The sequence below is a fragment of the Nothobranchius furzeri genome, chromosome 6 (assembly GCF_043380555.1).
Source record: "Nothobranchius furzeri strain GRZ-AD chromosome 6, NfurGRZ-RIMD1, whole genome shotgun sequence".
Lineage (NCBI taxonomy): Eukaryota > Metazoa > Chordata > Actinopteri > Cyprinodontiformes > Nothobranchiidae > Nothobranchius > Nothobranchius furzeri.
In genome coordinates, this window is record NC_091746.1 from 34,408,265 (window position 1) to 34,431,154 (window position 22,890).

General features: G+C 43.9%; 1 protein-coding gene across 1 annotated transcript; it reads left to right on the forward strand.

The window, feature by feature from the left end:
• The first annotated feature begins 891 nt into the window (after positions 1-891).
• hpse (heparanase) lies at positions 892-22,478 on the forward strand. Its single transcript, XM_015966880.3, has 12 exons — positions 892-1,310; positions 3,964-4,091; positions 4,178-4,306; positions 4,377-4,550; positions 7,130-7,301; positions 7,930-7,977; positions 11,839-11,932; positions 12,005-12,111; positions 12,953-13,067; positions 18,331-18,455; positions 20,440-20,586; positions 21,641-22,478. The coding sequence occupies exons 1-12, from the start codon at positions 907-909 to the stop codon at positions 21,795-21,797; spliced, it is 1,800 nt and encodes a 599-aa protein (XP_015822366.3). The 5' UTR covers positions 892-906; the 3' UTR covers positions 21,798-22,478.
• Positions 22,479-22,890: the final 412 nt, after the last annotated feature.

The window sequence follows — 22,890 nt, forward strand, 5'->3', positions numbered from 1 at the left end:
TCCTGTGTATTCATGGCTGTTTGGTTCTTCTAGGAACACAGAGCTACAGGTCAGTGGGTCTGACCCTCAGCTGCTCTACACATCCTGATTGAGTTGTTCTCCCAGACTGGTAAAGGCTTACCACCACCACCATGACTTTACTGGTCTCTGGTTCACCTTATCGTTTATTAGTTGATTCAGAGAGGACAATAAGCATTAATGAACACTCAGCAATCACTTAGTGTAAACGTGCCAGATTTAGCCATAGGCTACTTTCCACCTGTAGTCCCAACAGCAATAAAAAGAGCAGTTAAGAACATTAAACACTATCTCTGACCAACCCTGCCATTTTATCTGATTCCCCAGTAGGATCTATGGGCTCTTAACCACTTCCTTAAAATCAGTGAAGGTGGGCGACTCTTGAACTAAAATGTGACAACGATGCAGGTTGAACACCCTTCTACAGATAGTGGTTCTTCTAAAAGGAACCTCACAGTTTCCTCTGGCTGATCTGGTCCTAGAGCACAGTTTTTTGTTTTGTTTTGTTTTGCTTTGTTTAATACGTTTCTCTAATGGGAGAGGGGATTTATAAACAATACAAGCATATTTAAAACTGTTGAAGTTTTTTAAACTCAGCAGATTATGTGGCTTATCTGTGAGAATGATCATGGGCCAGTGGATTTTCAGTAGCTACCTCTTGAGCTTTGGTTCAGTCCTACAGATCAGACACATGGGACAAAATTTATGCTGGCAGACAGTTCAAACAAACAAACAAACAAACAAACAAACAAACTAACTAACTAACTAACTAACTAACTAACTAACTAACTAACTAACTAACTAATAAATGAAAAAAGAAAGTCATTGGTTTTGTGCTTAGCTTTAGCTTGAGGAGGGTTAATTTGTTTGAGAAGCAAGTTTGAAACCATGAACAACATCTGGAGCACCACAGTGACTGAAGCGGATGATGAATCCAGGCTCTGTCCTGCCTCTGATGCCCGCTGGGTGGAGCCACAGCAGCGGCTCCGGCAGAGCCAGCTCCGGCGTGACAGTCTGGAGGAAGAAGCGGTGCAGGAAGTGTCTGCTGGAGTCATGAACTCTGTCCCGCTGCTGCTTCTGTCTTTCTTCTGTTTTGGGACGGAAGGGTCCCGCTTCAGAGGACAGCCATACCTCAATGGAAGCTCTGCGGGTGGACTGGACCAGGATCCGGACCTGGTTCTGGTTCTGGAGCTGGACCTGTCGGCGGTGTTTCGCCGAGTTGACCATCGCTTTCTGTCTGTCACCATCGACGCGAGTCTGGCCTCAGAGGAGAGGTTCATGCTGCTGCTCAGGTGGGTCAGAACCGGAGAGACCGATCCGCGTCAGAACCGCTGCAGACCCAGAACCAGACCTGCTGGCGCCCGGGCTGGTTTCATTACGTGATGGGTGGTTTAAGGATCTAAATACACCTCCGAGTTCATCATCTCGTTTATTTACCTGGAAAACAAACATAAAGTAAAACCGAAGAGCCGCATAGGAAAGGATGCAACACATCAGATGTTTTCATTTAAACATCAAGAGTTTGACACACTGATAGTTTATTTCTGTTTTTAATCATCTTTTTCTGTTACTGTTGTTCCTGAAGAGTTGCTTTCGAATGGAAGCCCATTTATGTCATTAGAAATAAAATAGACTTTAATAGAAATAATCAAGAGTTTAAATGTGCATCATGTAGAAATGAAGTACAAATGACACCCTGTGGTAAAATTTGATTACTCTAACCATTTTAAACAACTGGAGCTTTTTGCCGACTGTCAAATTACAATTGTCTGCACTGCAGCATTAGCTCACTCCCACACTCACTGATGGTAAACAGTAGTCACATCTCTCCTTCCTTTGTTTTGAAAGGAGAAAAACTGACAATTCCCACAGCCAGCTGGATATGAAACATGTTTCAGTAACATTCCTTCCTAAATGATTGGGACATTTTGGGATTATTCACTGTAATATTATCACTATATTCTTACTGCACCTTTTAAACTCATACTTATGATTGTCTTCGTCTTCGTCTTCGTCTTCCTCCGCTTATCCGGGTCCGGGTCGCGGGGGCAGCATCCCAATTAGGGAGCTCCAGGCCGTCCTCTCCCCGGCCTTGTCCACCAGCTCCTCCGGCAGGACCCCAAGGCGTTCCCGGACCATATTGGAGATGTAACCTCTCCAACGTGTCCTGGGTCGACCCGGGGGCCTTCTGCCGGCAGGACATGCCCGAAACACCTCCCCGGGGAGGCGTCCAGGAGGCATCCTGACCAGATGCCCAAACCACCTCAACTGGCTCCTTTCGATCCGGAGGAGCAGCGGTTCTACTCCGAGTCCCTCCCGAATGTCCGAGCTCCTCACCCTATCTCTAAGGCTGAGCCCGGCCACCCTACGGAGGAAACTCATTTCGGCCGCTTGTATCCGCGATCTCGTTCTTTCGGTCATTACCCAAAGCTCATGACCATAGGTGAGGATTGGGACGTAGATCGACCGGTAAATCGAGAGCCTGGCTTTCTGGCTCAGCTCCCTCTTCCCCACGACAGATCGGCTCAGCGTCCGCATCACTGCAGACGCCGAACCAATCCGCCTGTCGATCTCCCGATCCCTCCTACCCTCACTCGTGAACAAGACCCCGAGATACTTAAACTCCTCCACTTGAGGTAGGACCTCTCCCCCGACCCGGAGGTGGCAAGCCACCCTTTTCCGGTCGAGAACCATGGTCTCAGATTTGGAGGTGCTGATTCTCATCCCAGCCGCTTCACATTCGGCCGCGAACCCACCCAGCAAGAGCTGAAGGTCAGAGCTGGATGAAGCTAGGAGGACCACATCATCCGCAAAAAGCAGAGACGAGATTCTCCTGCCACCAAACTCGACACACTCCACACCACGGCTGCGTCTAGAAATTCTGTCCATAAAAGTGATGAACAGAACCGGTGACAAAGGGCAGCCCTGGCGGAGTCCAACCCTCACTGGGAACAGGTCCGACTTACTACCGGCTATGCGGACCAAACTCACGCTCCTCTGGTAAAGGGACTGAATGGCCCTTAACAGAAAGCCACCCACCCCATACTCCTGGAGCGTCCCCCACAGGGTGCCCCTGGGGACACGGTCATAAGCCTTCTCCAAATCCACAAAGCACATGTGGATTGGTTGGGCAAACTCCCATGCCCCCTCCATCACCCTTGCAAGGGTATAGAGCTGGTCCACAGTTCCACGGCCAGGACGAAAACCACATTGCTCCTCCTCTATCTGAGATTCAACTATCGATCGGACCCTCCTCTCCAGTACCTTGGAGTAGACCTTTCCAGGGAGGCTGAGGAGTGTGATCCCCCTATAGTTGGAACACACCCTCAGGTCACCCTTCTTAAAGATGGGGACCACCACCCCGGTCTGCCACTCCACAGGAACTGCCCCCGATGACCACGCAATGTTGTAGAGACGTGTCAACCATGACAGCCCTACAACATCCATAGCCTTGAGATACCCAGGACGAACCTCATCCGCCCCCGGGGCTCCGCCGCTGTGTAGTTGTTTGACTACCTCAGCAACTTCTGCCCCCGAGATCGGACAGTCCATCCCCAGGCCTCCCAGCTCTGATTCCTTAATGTTTGATATTTATTCATTTAAAATTCAATTTAAACTATCATTATTATGACCTTACTGTATGTTTGTTACTGTGAATCATGGTTGTTATGTTAATATTAATAATTAATAATTGTAGTTTTGCTGTGATATTTTATGAGGATTTTATTGTTGTGAATGTTGTCTGCATGTGTTATGCATGAATGCCGTGTGTGTAAATAGAAAGGTCCTGAACCAGCTGATGGCTCAGAGACTGATGAACACCAGCAGGTGTTCTCACCAGAACATTCTGGAGAAATCAAACCAAGTTGTGCGTTGTTGTGCTGCAGTGATAAAACCGATAGCCCTCATCCTCATATTTGGACTCATTCTTCTTGTTTGTCACAGATCTCAAAAGCTGAGGACTTTGGCCAGAGCTTTGAGTCCAGCCTTTCTGAGGTTTGGCGGGACGAGACAGGACTTCATGGTGTTCAGCCCTCAGAGAAGCCAGCAGCCGAACGCAGGCCTCACTGCAGGTACACAAACCTGTTTGTGAACATCAGCTGACATTGATGGTGTTGATAGAGACAGAAGCAGTGCTGATATGTTCTTGTGTCATCAGCTGAGTCCTGCAGAAGCACACGGCTGCCCAGGTGGCTGGAGAACCAGCTGAAGGAGGACTGGACTCAGCAGCAGCTGGTCCTGTTGAAGGAGGAGCAGCAGAAGAGCTTTAGAAGAGTCCGCTTCACAGGTGGGATTTGATGGTCCAACCAAATGTCCTCCTACTCGGAGCATTATCTGATTGTCCTCTTGTGTCTCAGAGCTCACCGTGGACCTGCTGCACTCGTTCACCAACTGCTCTGGCTTGGATCTGATCTTCGGCCTCAACGCTCTGCTCAGGACAGCCGACAACAGCTGGAACAGCAGCAACGCCCGCCTGCTGCTTCAGTACTGCGAGTCCAAACGGTACAACATGTCGTGGGAGCTGGGGAACGGTACGTGTCACCCGAGTCTCAGGTCAGGGTTAACCCCGACCCAAACACTGTTACACACATGTGAAGATGCAGGTTTCCTTCCCGTCAAGGAGAAGGAGCTCAAGAACATGAATTAGCTAAACGGTTATGGAATGCAATAACACATGACACACAAAACACCATGATAATTATTAAAGAATCACTCGGCCATGTTTGAAAGCATGCTGTGAGAGTTACTAAGACTGAACTGATCTGATGTCCTGTTGAACCAGTAAGCAGCAACAGCTCGTTCCTGCCTGGGTCAGCAGCTCCCATGTCGGCAGGTCACAGTTAGAACTCCCAAATGAGCTCTTCACAACAGAATTCATAAGGGACGTAAGAAAAGATCGATACACTGAAATATCGCATCATTTCATGTTATGACACTGAGTTGACATTTAAAAGCAGTGTATTGATTTTTATTGAGAATTTACTTGCAAACATTTTAAAGGTGTGGGAAACTCGTTTGATCAGTACATTTGCAGTGGTCCCTGGTATGTAGGAATGCTTTGCAAGCCCTACTCTGGGGCAAAAAAAGCCCAGAAACGCTTGGATTGGCACAGACAATCTGCTGCTGCAGAGAGTGGCACAACACAGCAGGATTTGGAGTCTAATTTCCTGATATTTGAACATCTCACCTCTGATTGGACAACAGCAACACAACTCTACCACTGACTCACAACGTGGATGTTTTATCTCCATAAATAACACAGGCCTGGAGGAGTTTTCTGTGTGGTGGTGTTGCTAATGCTAACAGTTAGCTTTTACTAGTCGGGATGCTCTGCTGGTTCCTGGACGCTAAACCAACAACAGCCTTCTTCGTCGTGAAACAAGATGGGTGAGTCCATGAGCGTTCAGTGACAGTGTGATGTAGATCTGTCAGGATTTTCTAATCCTAGAGTTTCACCGTCTGTGTTCTATCAGAAGCTAATGCAGGAGATAGGTGTAGGAGACTATTTTCATGTTCAGCCTGCATGAAAAACTCGGAGTGACTGATTAGAATCAGGAATAATTATTTAAAAAAATGTTTTTTCAGTGACCCACACCTTAATTCATTCACTGCCATTGACGACTAAAGTCGTCATTTTAGATCCAACCGTTCACTGCCAATGACGACATTAGCATTTTTTTACTGTTTGAGCATCGGGACGAGCCCCCGCGCTGAGAGAACAAACATCTTAGCCCTGAAGCCGATCTTCATCCGCATACGTCACAGATCACATGATCAGGAAGCAACACATCCATGTGTTAGGAGATCGTTTTGGGCCGTTCCTGTAAAAAAAAAGTGAGGCGCGAACCGGAAAAGTGTCTGCCGATCACAATTCGACAACGGAATATGAAAGAACGGATAACGCTCGAAACACGCGGCTTCTTCCTGATGTAAGAGTCTCCTCTTTGTTTTGGTTGTTTTGGCATCGACATCATCCTAGCACGCAACGTTCTGTGACTCTTTAAAAAAACAGTAAAAACGGTGAGAAACGTTGGTAGCGAAGGCCGTTAGTGATCAGGAAACGGCTGACAGTAAATGAGTTAATGTTTCTTTCTGTTGCAGTTAAAGCTCCGGCTGCTAGGGGGCAGCGGTTTTTACCGTCATTATTCTGACAGAGCAAAGAGATCTTGTGTTAACACTGGATGGGTTTTTGGAAGCATCTGACCTGTCTTAAAATTTCCAAATGTTTTCTTGCTAGTCGTATCGTCTCTCCTGTATTGTGATAAATATCTCGTATCGTCAGTCTTGCCTAAACACAACCCTAGGTTTGACTTTTTTATCACATTTATTTTCCTTTTTGGCAAAACAACTGGTTTTACTAGTCCTGAGTGAAACAATAACAGTCATTTGTTCTGTCAACAACACCTGCCATCAGATATTTGCTAACAGAAGGAGAGTTGAGAAAATGTTCAGTGACAGAAACAGAAGAAACATTCAGGCTACGTTAAATCAGCTGACTGAATTCTAGTAACAAAGTCAGAAATTTGTAAGAAGCTTCCTAAAGTTTACCAGAATTCAAGTCGGGCAAATAGAAGGAAGGAAACTTTACAATAAAAACAGCAACATCTTATCAGTCTCATGGAAATGAATGAGGAATGGATGGTTCCAGCGGTTGGTTATGTCAACACACACTTGTATGCTCCAGAGCAGCATCACATTTCAGCTCCTAGAGCTGCACACTTACTGAAGCTCAGCGTACCAGAAGCACTAGAAAGTGGACGTATTCAGTTGAGTTAATAAACGTTTTTGTAAACTAAAACAAAAATCTGATGGTTGGGTGGATTGATGGATGATGTTTTCAGAAGGGAGCGTTGTAATCAGCTGCTCTCTGGTTGAATTGGTGTTTATTTGTGAAAAAGTCAGTTCAGAGAGAAGTTCTAAAACATAAATGAACAATATTATTTCCTTCTCCTTTGGTAGTTTATTAAAGGGAAGTGGGTATAACAATGAAAGCCCGCAGCTTGTCTATCTGAGGTTTGAGTTCCGTGTTCTTGTGGTGTTGTTGAGCCACAAACAGGAAGTGATGTCGTTGATGCATCCAAGACTGTCTGCTGAATGTTTGTGTCTTCAGAGCCCAACAGCTTTGAGAAGAAGGCCAAGGTTCGGGTGGATGGGTACCAGCTTGGACTGGATTTTGTTCATCTCAGAAAGATGATGTCCAAGTCAAAACTTTATCGGGATGGTGGCTTGTATGGGCCTGACGTGGGCCAGCCACGGGACCACAGGGTGGACTTACTGGACAGGTGAGAAGTCTAGAGGTGTGCTGAAAGCCTCAATCATTAAATCTTAAGATGACTTTGAGAAAAATCTGATTTGTTGTATTGATCACTAATAAACTAAAAGCTAAACCTAACCTCATTAAACCTACAACAGTTTCATTCACTGGTGATTCTGTGTGGTGGCAGGGATGACCACTGCTCCAGCCTACAGGAACCTTCAGACTGTGAACTTCTGATTTCTAATCTGGTGATTAGCCAGCTGTTGAATCAGTATTTCTTTTAAAAGTAGTTTGTGCACAACCAGCAGGCTCTGGAAGGACTTACGTTTCAAAACCAAACCAAAAGGTGCTTCCTGTTTCTGATCCACATGGACCTTTTATCCCTCCTACTAAACTTGGGATGTCCATGGATGAATCATGCATGTCTGTTTAGTCTGTGTAAATAAAGGAATGGGATGAAAACTGATTTGGGGACACTGAATGTGAACAGCTGAGCTGAGCTGATTCTGTTTCTGAGACACACGGCAGCTGCAGGTTGTAGACATGTGTCTGTTTGCCCTTTTGTGTTTTTACAGACACATTTCTAGTAACTGTGTGTGTGTGTGTGTGTGTGTGTGTGTGTGTGTGTGTGTGTGTGCGTGTGTGCATTGCAGCTTCTTGCAAAGTGGAGCCAAGGCCATTGATGCCTGCACCTGGCACCAGTAAGTTCACCGCCAGCTTAAATTTACTCTGACTCTATCAGCTTTTTCAAAGGTCTTTGCTGAGTAAATATATATATGATGGATTCTGCTCATTTGAGATACTATAATTATCAGTATTTTCTGATATTTTACACAATAAACATTAATTATTAACAAAGAAACACTTTTAGATCTATGGATAAAAATAGTTGCTGGTTTCAGTTAGCACACTACCTGGCCAAAAGAAAAAAGTCACTACCAAAAATAAAAATACACACACTCTTATAAAAGGATCGCCATTAGCTTTGATTACAACCCACATTGTTTCAGTTAGCTTCTGCAATGATGCTTGAGTTGTTTCCAGCCAGTGTTGCATTAATTGTTTTTTACTAAGATCTTGTGTTGATGATTAGAGTCTGGCTGCTGCACAAAGCCTTCTTCTGCACATCCTAAAGATTCTCATTGGGGTTAAGGACTGGACTCTGCAGTGAAAATGTCTCATGCTGCCTGAACCACTCGTTCACTCAATGAAGCCTACCGTCGTCATCTAGTAATATTCTTGTTCTATCAGGGAAGAAAAAAATCCAATAATGGAATAACCTGGTCATTCATTAACTTCAGTTGGTCAGCTGATCTAATGTCTGGGGCTCATAATGCTGCTGAATCTGCATCTAACCAGCTGCAGCGTCCCAAGATCATTGACCACTGATTGGTGACTTTAAGACAGGTTGTGTAAGACAGAAAAAAATCTTTTATAAAGCACCACTCAAGATAACAATCACGAGGCGCTTCACAAAAACAAAAAAATTAAAGTATACAAATATTTAAAAATGATTAAAATATGTTTAAAAGGAGAATAAAAGATGATGTAAGGAAAGGTAGAGAGAAAATGAATAGGAACGAGGGAAATAAATGGATCCTGGGAAAGGCAGAATACAAACAGAATAAGGAGAGGGTGGTGAAGAAGGTCACACAAAAACCAGCTTGAACAGGTGAGTTTTCAGCTGCCTTTTTAAGGAGACCACTGAGTCCACTGATCTCAGGCTCAGGGGGAGAGAGTTCCAGAGTCTGGGGGCCACAGCAGCAAATGATCTGTCACCTTTGGTCTTTAGCCTGGTGCTGCACAACCAGTAGGCTTTGATCACTGGACCTCAGGGACCTGCTGGGGGTGTAGGGACTAAGAAGATCATCAATGTATGATGGTGCTTGTCCATGTAAGGCCCTATAGACCAGAACCAGGATCTTGAAATGAACCCTGAAGTTGACTGGCAGCCGGTCTTATTTATATTTGAAACAAATGTAAAACATTTGGGGTTTTAAATACAAAAAATGAAAGGTAGGCAGTAATGTTTTTGTTTGTTTGTTTGTTTGTTTATAAAATATATTACTCTAGTAGATGGGTTTTAATGAACCTCTCAGAAAATAATGTTTGGTTTGGTAACCACAGCTAACTGACCTTGGCAAACATGGGTATAATTCAGTCAGTTTAACAGATTTTAAACTATTATTTCATGCTTTAGTAGCTGAGAGCCATCCAGAATACAATTTTGCATGATAACTCCATTTACTCATCCATCCATCCATCTACCCAACCACCAAACCAACCAACCAACCATCCATCCATCCATCCATGTATCATCCATCCATCCATCTACCCAACCACCAAACCAACCAACCAACCATCCATCCATCCATCCATCCATCCATCCATCCATCCATCTGCCCAACCACCAAACCAACCAACCATCCATCCATGTATCATCCATCCATCCATCTGCCCAACCACCAAACCAACCAACCATCCATTCATCCATCCATCCATCCATCCATCTGCCCAACCACCAAACCAACCAACCATCCATCCATGTATCATCCATCCATCCATCTGCCCAACCACCAAACCAACCAACCATCCATCCATCCATCCATCCATCCATCCATCTGCCCAACCACCAAACCAACCAACCATCCATCCATGTATCATCCATCCATCCATCTGCCCAACCACCAAACCAACCAACCATCCATTCATCCATGTATCGTCCATCCATCCATCGATCTGCCCAACCACCAAACCAACAACCATCCATCCATCCATGTATCATCCATCCATCTCACACTCAATAGCCTCTATGAGCCCTTCCAGTCTGGCTTTCGTCCTGGCCACAGTACAGAAACTGCACTCATAAAAATCACTAATGACCTCCTCACTGCTGCCGATACTGGACTGCTCTCCATTCTCATCCTCCTCGACTTGAGTTCAGCCTTCGATACCATCTCTCACACCATCCTCCTCCATAGATTGTCTTCCCTTGGCATTTCTCATACCCCGCTTGATTGGTTCCGTTCATATCTCTCTGGCCGTACTCAGTTTATTCAACTAAAATCCTTCACTTCCCGTCCCTTCCCTGTCACTACTGGCGTCCCCCAAGGCTCTGTTCTCGGTCCACTCCTTTTCATCACTTACCTTCTTCCCCTGGGAAATATTTTCGGTAAATTTGACATCCATTTTCATTGTTACGCGGATGACACCCAGCTCTATGTAGCCTCCAAACCCTCCTCTTCACTTCCTCCTTCCTCCCTCACCAATTGTTTATCTGAAATCAAAGACTGGTTCACATCAAACTTTCTCAAACTCAACAGTGATAAAACAGAAATGTTACTTGTCGGCACTAAATCTTTACTATCCAAAATCCACAGCTTTACACTTCCCGTCGACAACTCCTTAGTTTCCCCCTCCCCTCAGGTCAAGAGTCTGGGTGTCATCCTCGACTCCTCACTATCCTTCCAGTCCCACATAAACAATATTACCCGGTCTGCCTACTTCCATCTACGTAACATTAACCGCCTACGCCCCTCGCTCACTACTCACTCGGTCGCCATCCTTGTCCACAGCCTCATCTCTTCCCGTATTGACTACTGCAACGCTCTTCTCTTCGGTCTTCCTCACAAATCCCTCCATAAACTCCAACTTCTCCAGAACTCGGCAGCCCGCATCATTTCCAGAACTCCCTCCTTCCACCACATCACCCCTGTTCTTCAGCAGCTCCACTGGCTCCCTGTCTCTTCCAGAATCCAATTCAAAATTCTGCTATATACATTCAAAGCCATCCATAACCTAGCTCCACCGTACCTCTCAGACCTCCTTCATCCTTCAACCTCCACCCGTTCCCTCAGGTCCTCCTCCTCCATCCACCTCTCAGTCCCACCTTTCCGTCTGGTCACTATGGGGAGCAGGGCCTTCAGCCGCTCTGCTCCCCAGCTCTGGAACTCACTTCCTCCTGACCTCCGTAACATTGATTCCCTCACTCTCTTTAAAACCAGACTCAAAACTCACCTGTTCCGTCTAGCATTCAAATAATTACTCTCGTTGCTCCAATCTGTCTGTTTGTTTTATGCTGTTTTATCTTTTATTGTTGTGTATTTTATCTCTGTAAAGTGTCCTTGAGTGTTCAGAAAGGCGCTGTTGAAATAAAATGTATTATTATTATTATCCATCCATCCATCCATCTACCCAACCACCAAACCAACCAACCAACCAACCAACCAACCATCCATCCATGTATCATTCATCCATCCATCCCTCCATCCATCTGCCCAACCACCAAACCAACAACCATCCATCCACCCATCCATCTACCCAACCAACCAACCAACCATCCATCCATCCACCCACCCACCCATCCATCCATCCATCCATCCATCCATCCACCCAACCACCAAACCAACCATCCATCCATCCATCCATCCATCCATCTACCCAACCACCAAACCAACCAACCAACCATCCATCCATCCATCCATCCATGGGTTGACGTCTTCTCTGAACATCATCTCTGTAATGTCTATGTTGTCCTCACAAATTGCTTAATTCTTTCTCAGTTATTATGTGAATGGCAGAGACACGTCTTTGCAGGATTTTTTAGATCCTGAAGTTCTGGACAGTCTGGCCCTAAAGACCAAGGAAGTTCAGAAGGTAAAGAGCACAGCTATGGTGCCTCTTTCTTTGTTTGAAGTGATTGAGAATGTGCTTGTGTCTTTGGTTCAGACAGTAAACAGTGTGTCTCCTGGGAAAGGGGTGTGGCTCGGAGAGACAAGTTCAGCCTTCGGTGGAGGAGCAGCAGGACTGTCTGACACGTTTGTGGCAGGATTCATGTGAGTCCTGAGTTGGCTCCCATCAACACAGGGTTGTATCTGTAAAACAATAGTGTGACTTCTGCACTCACGCTGTAGAAGACAAAAGTAGATGATGGTTACACTTGTGTGGATCATGAATGAGCTAGAAATCGGCACAAGGTTGTAAACGTGTTTATCAGCAGTCATTAGGTGGGACCTAATTGGTTCACTGATATCCTCCGTCTTGCGACATTTTAAATTAAATTCCCATGAATTACAACAAGATTACGTTTAACTTAAAATAAATCTACATGTCGTGGCTTCAACAGCCGTGAGTTTTTACGTAATTTAATGAGAAGCTGACTCACGTGGTAGCATTGATCTAGTCTGGTGGATTTCCACCGGGTCACTGAAGCTGTTTTAAGACAGATTTTCCTGTCAGTCATTTCTGTCAGCAGCCTGCTGCCACTTATTTCCTGATCCTATTAAGGTCAACAAGTTCCCTTTTTTAACAGAATTTCATCCAAAATTCACCCCCAGCCTGGATGAGAAACAACCTCAGACATGTTTAGTGAATTTGTTTAGAATGACAGCAGTACCCTCAGATATCTGTAAGATAATGAACCTAGCATGGAAGGAACACTTTCCACATTGTATGTCAAAGCCTCAATTACGCTTTTATCAAAATTCTACACACAACATCCCATAATGACACGAAAAAATATTTGAGATTGAGAGTTTTGCAAATGTATTAAAAATGTACAACAATGTTATCCCTAATGATGGCTTCTGATCTCCACTCTAATTGTCTGGTAGTACAAATCTAAGTTAATGTTATGTATGGTACAGAACCTTAGTATCTGATCTGCTCTGTGTGCAGGTGGCTGGATAAATTAGGCCTGGGCGCCAGACTGGGCCTGAACGTGGTGATGAGGCAGGTACTGGTTGGGTCAGGAAGCTACCACTTGGTTGATGATGACCTCGATCCCCTTCCTGTAAGATGTTTTCTGCATTTAAATCTATTTTTGTCTAAAGTCGGACTGTCTCTACCTCCTCCATGTAGTCATTAGCCAAAATGAATGAAACTGAAGATCCCACAGGATGTCCATTTTTCTACCTATGGAAGGTGTAATTGTATCAGATATATGTGGTGGAGACAACGATCCAACTGAATACAGATCCGTTTTGTAGTAAAGCTCAACTCCTCAGGTGGTTTCACAACCACTACCTACATCTGCTGTTTAGCTGATCTTTATCCCACTTTGGTTACAGTCATACATTCATTTGGCTCAGTCAGCAGATAGATACATCAGATTTGTGTCATGGTCTGTGTCTACGTCTCCCTCATGTGTCTCCTTGTGTGCTCCATTTCCCCCTAAGAATCCCCCTTATGTGCCTCTTTGTATTCCTCATGTGTCCCCTGGTCTTCAGCCCTCCAGATAACTCTCCCAGGTCCTGTGTTACTTTAGTCTTCCCCAGTCACCCCTCTGCAGTTTTTATAGTTTCAGCTTTTCATTTTATTAGCCTCTTTAGTGTGTTTTTTCCCACCGGTGTTTGTAGTTTTCCTTCCCCTTAGAATATTAGTTATGTGGTTGCTTTTCTTGTCTTTAGGTTTTACTCTTAGGTCATGTTAGTTCCCTGGTTGGTTAATTGCTTTCACCTGGTTCTCTCTCCACACACCTGCAGCCCATCATGCCCCAGTGTATATAAGCCCTGTCTTTGTCTCAATGTCTTGTCGGTCCATTGTTTGTGTCAGCGTTGTTTTTGTGCTCTATGTGAGTTTTTGCCCCTCATCTCTAGGTTTTGTGCTCTATGTGAGCTTTTGCCCCTCATCTCTAGGTTTTGTGCTCTATGTGAGCTTTTGCCCCTCATCTCTAGGTTTTGTGCTCTATGTGAGCTTTTGCCCCTCATCTCTAGGTTTTGTGCTCTTAAGTGAGCTTTTGTCCTCGTCTCTAGGTTTTGTTGCTCTAATGGGCCATTCCCACCTGTACCGGGTCGGCCCGGGCCAGGTAGCGTAGGTTGTTTACATATCTGGGTGGCATGGTATTTTTCCGGACCAACCAAGGCTCATTCTCAGCCCTCTTCTCGAGGGGGTCTGCTTCAGGCCGACCAGGGCCAACACACCCACTGCTGACAGCAAATTCACAACTTCCATTAGAGCAAGCCTCTGATTGGTGGGTAGAATCAGCCCACATGGGCTTAAGGCAAGGATGTGTGGAATCAACCGGGCCAGGCTGGGGCCGACCGGGGCTACCCGGCCCGGGCCGACCCGGTACAGATGGGAATGGCCCATAAGTGAGCTTTCGTACTCCTGTTGTTCAGGACTTGGTTTTTGGCTTCCTCCCCTTTTTGGATTTTTGGTTCATCTCCTAATAAAAGGAGTTTACTTTTAAAACCACTCCTGCCTCATGTCATCTGGGGTTTTCTGCATCTTGGGTCCTAACAACCTCCTTGCTCTCAACGTGACAATTTGACCATAATTCCTTCATTATGAACATAAACTCCGGACTTCAGCCTGGGGCTGATGCATATTAATATCAGTTTAGTCTCATAGCAGTAAGTCTCAGTGTGCTGCTGATTCAAAACGAATGAAAAATCATTTTAAACTTGGCTGGAAAACAAACGAGGGATTTACTTCTTGGGACATACAATTTAGAACCTAACCCTTTATTTTTAAAGTGACAATGTGTAGTTTATACCATTAATCTCTGGAAATATCCATCAAAACGTTGATGAAAAATATTGGCGTCTTTGTAACATATAACCATAAAAATCGGGTCTAAAGTACACGTGAGCGGATTTAAGTCTCTGGGTGATGCCATATTAGATGTCAAGTTTCCTTCTAAGGGAGCCCGTGAGGACAAAATGCATTTACTGATTTGTAACAAATGGTTGCAAAACTTTTGCCAAATGTTATTTTACAGATTTACCTCTTCTGTCTGGCATGCTTGTCATGCTACAGGTTGTGCTCTGAGGGATTTTTGACCCTAATGGCCATCCGTTGGTAAGGTCTTAAGCCTAATTTATACATCTTCGTCTGCGTCGATACGGAGACACGCAACGCCATTATGCGTCAGCAAAAAGGCTCTCCAATGGTCCCAGAGAGGGTGACGGAGACATGCCCCATTTCTTAACTATCCATCATAAGTGGAGGAGACAGCAAGCTTGTCAATGGTCAGAACACCGCTTCTTGTAAATTCATCAACAGCGCTGCCATTGCCACCTCAAAAGCAAAAAGGTATTCATCAGCACACACGGAATAGATTGAAGAAGGCATCGTGGAAAAAGTCTGAAAATATACATATATTTTTTTCACCATGAGTAAAGAAGTACAAACAGCAAGTGTTTTATTTGTGTACAGAAAAGATGAGAAACGTGAGTTCAGAGGTGCCGATCGCTTGAAGAAGTGGATGGGGGACAAATTTGTTCGTGTTCAAAAGTCTCTGAAATACATTAAAGCAATATGAACACAATAGAAAATAGAAAACGAATATTGTGGACTGGATTTGTGACTGTAATGGTGGCAGGCGCTACGCCCCAGGGCCACCTTAAGCAGATGATGGGCCCTGGGGCACAGAGGCTCAGTAGGCATCCCACGGGGGGAAATAGGTATGCATTGTTGAAGGAGGTGCTCTGGATAACTGTTTTTGTCAGGTAATTGGATTTTATTTTTGTAAGTTGTTGTCCTCCTCTTTCTTTTTCTGTCCCTAAAACCCTTATTAATGCATGAAATAATTTATATATGTCTTATTACCATGTCTACATTTATACTTTTAAATGTTTTTTGCACCTAAACTGGCTGTGTGTGCTAAAGGTGTGTGTGTGTGTGTGTGTGTGTGTGTGTGTGTGTGTGTGTGTGTGTGTGTGTGAGCGTGTGCACGACATCTATTTTAGCCTTGTTATTTTATTTTACTCATGTTTTACTACCTCTTACGTGAGCTGTCTTTAATGAGCACAAAGTCAGTTTTGTTGTATCCCAGTGCAATGACATTAAAAATGATCTTGAATCATTCCATCACAAATCCACTAATACAATAGTGTTATATGGTATCGCATCCAAAACCCTCACCAAACTTCAACACATCCAGAATTCTGCTTCCCATCTCCTAACCTGCACCTGCTCCAATGACCACATCTCTCTTGTCTATTCAACGCCTCCATTGGCTTACTCTCACTCAGAGCATGACATTCTACATCCTCCATTACCTGGCCCCCGCCTACCTCTCTGACCTGCTCCACCACTAAGCCTCATCCCACTCCCTCCTCTCCCTCCCCGACCAAGCTCTGAACTTGGGGAGACACAGCTTTCTCCTTTGCTGCCCCCACCCTCTGGAACTCACTCCTACAGCCCCTCCACAACCACTCAGACCTGTTCACCTTCTCTTCTCAAGACTAACGTCTACTTTTCATTGTTGCATAATCTGCTTGTTTTATCTGGATTTTTACAGCATCTGAGTTTTTAGAAAAGCACTTGATAAATAAAATGTGTTATTATTCTATATTATGACCCTAAGACCTGTCATACTGTGGTGTCCCACCTGAAGGCTGAACTTCTGCTGCTGCAGCTTAGAGTCACTGAGAAACGTAAACCCCCCAGACCACTATAAGGTGGCAATGCCTCAGGGGAAAAGGAAAAATAAACATCAAATAATAAAATAAAATATTTCTCATCAGGTTTTAACATAGAAACACACACACACACACACACACACACACACACACACCTTGCTTACTTTGTTGCACATCCACAAAAACACCACAACATCAGCAGGCAAAGAAAAACAGCTGATCTCCAGCTGCTGGTTTTAGAACAAGAATAAAGTAAAAAATAATCTGAAAAGCAAAATATAAAATTCGCCAGACTTCTAATTTTACCGTTTTGGAGTCGTCTGGTCTGAGTTTGGCCGGGTCAGATGGACCGGAACCACTGAAGATACAGGAGTTATCCCTCCAGTAACTAGAAGTGTGGAGTTGTGCACACACACCTTTGTTTTATTTTTTAGTTTGTGCTCCGAACGTCAACACTGAACTAAAAAGTTTTAGCCTTTTTCTACTAAAAAGTTGGCTAAACTACAACTTGTTTCATCGGTGATGATGACCTTTAACAATTAAACCGATTAGATCAACAGACTTAAAATAAAATGTTGAGGAAATTCCCAACATTGTATTCACTTTACGGGCTGTGCAGTGACACAGTGGTTAGAGCTGTTGCCTTGCAGCAAGAAGGTCCTGGGTTCGCTTCCCAGCCTGGGATCTTTCTGCATGCAGTTTGCATGTTCTCCCTGTGCATGGGTTCTCTCCAGGTACTCCGGCTTCCTCCCACAGTCCAAAAACATGACTGTTAGGTTGATTGGTCTGTCTAAATTGTCCTTAGGTGTGATGAACTGGCTCTCTGTCCAGGGTGTACCCCACCTGATTACCCCCCCGCGACCCCACATGGACAAAGCGGGTTCAGACAATGGATGGGTGGATGGATGGATTTTTCACTTTCACCTGACAAATACAGTTATCCAGTTATATCCAGTTATAACCAAATGCAAACATTATTTCAAGTTTCCTTACTTCTAGAGGAACATGCCCTGAAATAATCTAAATAGTTTGATTGGTGAGCTCATGGTCCAGAGGTCACATTGGTGAGTAGGTCACTTGTAATTTGGATCAGTCAGCAGCCTTATGTGAGATGAGTGACTGAAAACCTGACAAATGATAAAACTGTGTTTTTTTTTTGTTTGTTTTTGTTTAACCTGAAATGATACCCCCATAAACATCATAGGCCCCTAGCCACGGCTGGTTGGCCTGTGCATTAAGGCAGCCTTGGCTTCACCCTCTCCTGTCCTGGCGGGGAATTGTTTTGCAACAATTCCTAGCTGACAATGAAGTCCGAGAGCAAAACGTCTCTGTCAATGTGTTTCTCCCTCGTGGAGATGACGGAGAAGTATAAATTAGGCTTTACTCAAACACAAATATACAGCTTGCTCGCAGGGGTGAGGAGTGAGCACCACCTTACCCCTGCCACGTGGACCTCAAGAGATAAACCATCAATCCTGCTCAATGGTCAACTTTCCTCACGGGGTCACACCCATTAGGACAGTGGGAGGGTTAAAAAAAGGCAAATCTGTTGAGAAAAAAAGTTGTCCAAAAGAAAGTATCCCAGTCTGTTGATACCAAAATATAGATGTCAAGAGCATGCAGCACATGTTATTGTTTAGTTTTCATGAAAAGGCCTCCAAAGTCACTGTGTTGTGTTTCTGATTTCAGGACTATTGGCTGTCTGTTCTCTACAAGAAACTTGTTGGACCAGAAGTTCTAAAAATTCAAGCAGTTTCTGATATGGGTCAAAGTAAAAGAGTGAGAATGTATCTGCACTGTGCCAACAAGAAGAGGTACTGAGAATTATTTGTTACCAGTATCTGTCAAATGCAAAAAAACTGGCTTCAGTCAAGCTAACTGATAAAAAATGCTATTGGTCTTACCTCGTCTTGCTCTGGATCAGGGTTATCAGCCTTGTCCTCTTCCCTGCCACCTCCATAACTCCTCTGGTGGGACCTCAAGTCGTTCTCCAGCCTGAGTAGAGATAAAATATCTCCGGTATGTGCTGGGCAGACCCAGGAGGCCTCTGCCATCAAGAAATGCCCAAAACACCTCCCTCTGGAGGCATCCAGGAGGCATCTTGACCAAAGTTGTGAACCATCTCAGTTAGCTCCTCTCCACAAATACAAGTGAAAGTCTAAAAATTATTTTATGGTGAAAAAGTTAATTTATTTCAATAATTCAACTTCGACTGAGAGACCATTTAAAGGCTCAGAAACCCTTTGCAGGTGTTTTGGATTCATTAGCTGGTTGAGAGTGTGACACTTTGAGTATCAACCTTTTCACAATATTCTAATTGTCTGAGAGAGTTTAGTAAGCCATAATCATCACAGTTATAACAACTAAAGGCTGAAATGTCTGACTTTGCATGCAATGAGTTTATTTGATATATATAGTTTTTTTTTACGCAGGCAAAACATGAAAACAGTCTCCTACACCTATCTCCTGCGTTAGCTTCTGATAGAACTCAGACGGTGAAACTCAAGTATTTGAAAATCCTGACAGATCTACATCACACTGTCACCTAACATTCTTGGACTCACCCATCTTGACTTGCGATGGGGAAGGCTGTTGTTGGTTTAGCATACAGGAAACAGCAGAAAACCTCTCAGCTGATCGAAGCTATCCATTAGCATTAGCAACACCACCTCACAGCAGAACTCCTCCAGGCTTGTGATAAGATAAAACTCATCATCTAGAATCTTCTGATGCTGGCCTGTAACTGTCAACGGCCATGAAACTCATGAAACGGTAGAGAGAAAGCGTGTTTTGGAACTGGGCTGCAGTACTCAAATTAGACAGCAGGATGTTTGTGCTTACTTTGTTCTTACATAATGCACCTTTAAACTTCTTCAACTGATGTGGAAGCCCAGAGTTGATAATCCACCTTTTTGGTCATAAACCATGGACTCTGTACTCTGTGGACTACTAGACGTCTTCTCCCCTCCGTCTCACATGTCACCTTGGACCATTTTGCCATGGGAAACCCTACCGGGGCTAAGTGTGTCAGACAACATGACTCCTGGGACCTTTAGGTCACTCAAACTTCATGACAGTGGTAAAGTGGTGGTTCAAAAATGGTGAAGAAATTGGGAGGACACAAGTCACTACTGGACACTGTTGGATGAAGACAACACAACTTGCTAGAGGCCTTAATGTCAGTCCACAGGAAATTAGATTTAAACTATGATTATAGGTTCAGATTTCAGGGCTTAGAGTTTTATATGATGATTAACTGTAAGACATTCATGAAAATATAGTTTTAGGTTGATTATGTAAAATTAACTCCAGGTTTTATGACAGCAGATATTTAAACATAAAACATGTTATTTCCCCCTAAGTCGTAGACCAGGGCTGGTATCCAGCATATTTTAGTGGTTTCTCTGGTCCAAAACACTTGATTCAGTAGTTGAGTCGCCTGTGCAGCAGCTCATCAGGCTCTGCAGAAACCTGTTAGTCACCTACTGATTGAAATCAGGTGTGTTGAAGCAGGGTCGAACCAAAAACGTGCTGGATACTGGCCCTGTGTGGAATCACAATCCTCTAAAGCATCAAACTTGATTTTAAAATGTGTCTGAAAGCAGCTTAACTGATCTTTTATGATGCAACACAGATAAAACCACAAGTCACTGAACGGGCCTGTGATTGTTGTCTTAAAGCGTCTACCAGTTACCTTTGTTTCAGAGACATATTTTCTCCTAAATAAACACCAGCGATTCAGAAATGGACCCCAGGGTATTTGACTTTTTCTTGTCCTGTTGCTCTCTGTGTCTGCAGTTACTCATCTGGAGCCGTTGTGCTGATGTCGATGAACCTGAATAAGAAAGCAGCAAGAATCTCAGTTCCTGCTCTCGTATCTGGCAGCACAGTGGATGCTTTTGTCCTCCAGTCTGACACTGTTGGGGAGGAGGGACTCCACTCCAGGTGCTCCTTCAATGCATCCATTTATCTCTGAGTGAGAGCCATCAAGTCACGAGGGAAAAAAAGTCAGTTATGTGGTCTGGTGCATGATGTGCATTGCAACAGACACGGCCTCAGATTAAGCTCTGGCATGATAACATAGGCCAGAATCGTTGGTCTTCACTGGTGACGGTGGTAGTCAGCTGGACAAATCTTCATCATTGATGGAATTTTACTAACCAGGCTGATGACTTAATGACTGAGATTAGGTTGAAAAGCAACATTCAGCCTAAAGGCTAAATGTGACTGAGCAGAGATCCCCCCCCCCCCCCCCCCCCCCCCCCGACCCCCAACCTTCTTTGTGTGTGTAGACCAATGACATGGTGCAGAGACATTAGTTAACAGTCTGGTTGCACATTGTTTCACACCTGATGAAAGCTGACTGGTGTTTAGGACTGAATGCAGCACTGAAACTGACACATGGCTCTACTGGGACTGCTCTGCACAAAGGAGGGAAAAAACATGGACCGTTACTGAGGTTTAACGTAAGTTTAGGCAACAATGTTGTATTCTTTGTCGGGTGGAATGAACGTTTCAGCAAAAGAGATGTGGTTAGTATGAGTTTAATCACAAGAGCCAGGCTGTTGTCTTAACAAAACTGGTGCTGAGTAGTAGTGGTGCACCAGCTCTATGATGACATCTGGTGGCTAAACATCAGACTGCGCCATAATCAGTCTATCCCCTATAAAGACTGTAGAGGAAACTACAGCCCTCAGGTTTCTGCACCTAAATAATTGTATTATGATTTACTAAATCTACATTCACGAAAGAATACCAGAAAGTGTCACCTAAAATTTCAACATATCTTGATGTCTTTGAATAAAGCTGCCATAGTTACTCAGAGTAACAAACAACCAGTCCAGGTGTTTTATGACATCCACATGAAGAAGAATCTCAGGATTCAAGCAGCCTATAAGCAGGTGTTCTTTCTTCAGAATTCAAACTTTGTGTTTTGTTTTTTCGGTTGAACTAAACTGTATTTTATCAATTGTCTCCTAATGAGAACTTTTTTCTGTAGGTTTGTAAAACTGAATGGAGTGGTGTTGAAGATGATAGATGAAGAAACTCTCCCCGACCTTAAAGGAGTCTGTCTCCCTCCATCTAAGCACCTGCTGCTTCCTGCGTACTCTCTGGCATTCTTCGTCTTCCTGGACACCCAGGCTACAGCCTGCTGATGACCTCGGCACAGACTGTTCAGATGCTCCTGAGTCCTTCTGAAAGCCTGTCATCACTGGATCAGACCTAGACGGGCTGAAGGCAGGATGTGGATTTGTTTTGTAGAGTTCTCCTCTTTTTAAAATGATCAAATAGCTTTTTATTAGAAAATATGGGGATTTTTTATGGAGTTTTTATGTTTTTATCACTCAGGTGGGATTTTTTTTAAATCTAAAAAACCTTTTATATTGAAGTTTAGTTCATTCCTATATGAATCAGGTCAACTCTACGTTTCAGCAAAAAATAGCTTTTTGTGACCAATCGTGTTGATTTTTTTTACACATAAATAATTTCATGCTGCTGTAACTGAACCACTGTTGTACTAATTAGTACATCCTGCCTCGTGTCCCTCCAAGGTACTGTAAGTTCTGATGGAACAAAAGCAGTCAGCTCAAGAGATTTAATCACTGAGCTTAATGTCAATGTGTGACTGTTAACGGTCAATAATGTACAGAGCCTGTAAAAAGAGTGCAGCGAATACTGACATAATAGAATTTTTCAGAAGCTTGAATTCTATTTTACAAAAAAAAAGAACTCTAAAATAATTTATAGTCCAAGTAAAGCCAATACGCTGGAGAAACTGTGAACTGGTGAATGTCAGTCAGTTGTGTTTTTAATAAAATGCTGTGTGTCACACAGTCTGTAGCGTGTGTCGGTGGCTTTTCAGATCAGGAAGCACAACAGATGAGTAAAAACGACACGAGGCTATTGAGGAAAGCTGGTGGGAGATCAAAGCAATAACCAGTAGACCTTGTGAGTTACGTTTTATTTTTGTAGAAAAAAATAACAAAAATGTTGAAAAATTCTCTCTTGAATTTCTGAAGGGTGCAACTACACAAACCAGCTTTCATTCAAAGACTTTTGTGATAATCTAAGATATGACAAAATGCCTTCATACGTAACTATATCAAGTGTGACGAGAAATGTTGAAGCTGCTCTCAGTGACTTATTAGGTCACCATGGTAACCACACACCTGTGTTTCTCACTTCCCCAGGACACACAATACAACCAATTTTTCAGACACTGAAAGCCAACGCCAACAAGTTTAGACA

Coding starts and splice junctions, on each gene's coding strand:
- hpse (XM_015966880.3), top strand. CDS start 907: ATGAACAACATCTGGAGCACCACAGTGACTGAAGCGGATGATGAATCC. Junction 4,092..4,177: donor GAACGCAGGCCTCACTGCAG/GTACACAAACCT, acceptor TTGTGTCATCAG/CTGAGTCCTGCAGAAGCACA. Junction 4,551..7,129: donor GTCGTGGGAGCTGGGGAACG/GTACGTGTCACC, acceptor TTGTGTCTTCAG/AGCCCAACAGCTTTGAGAAG.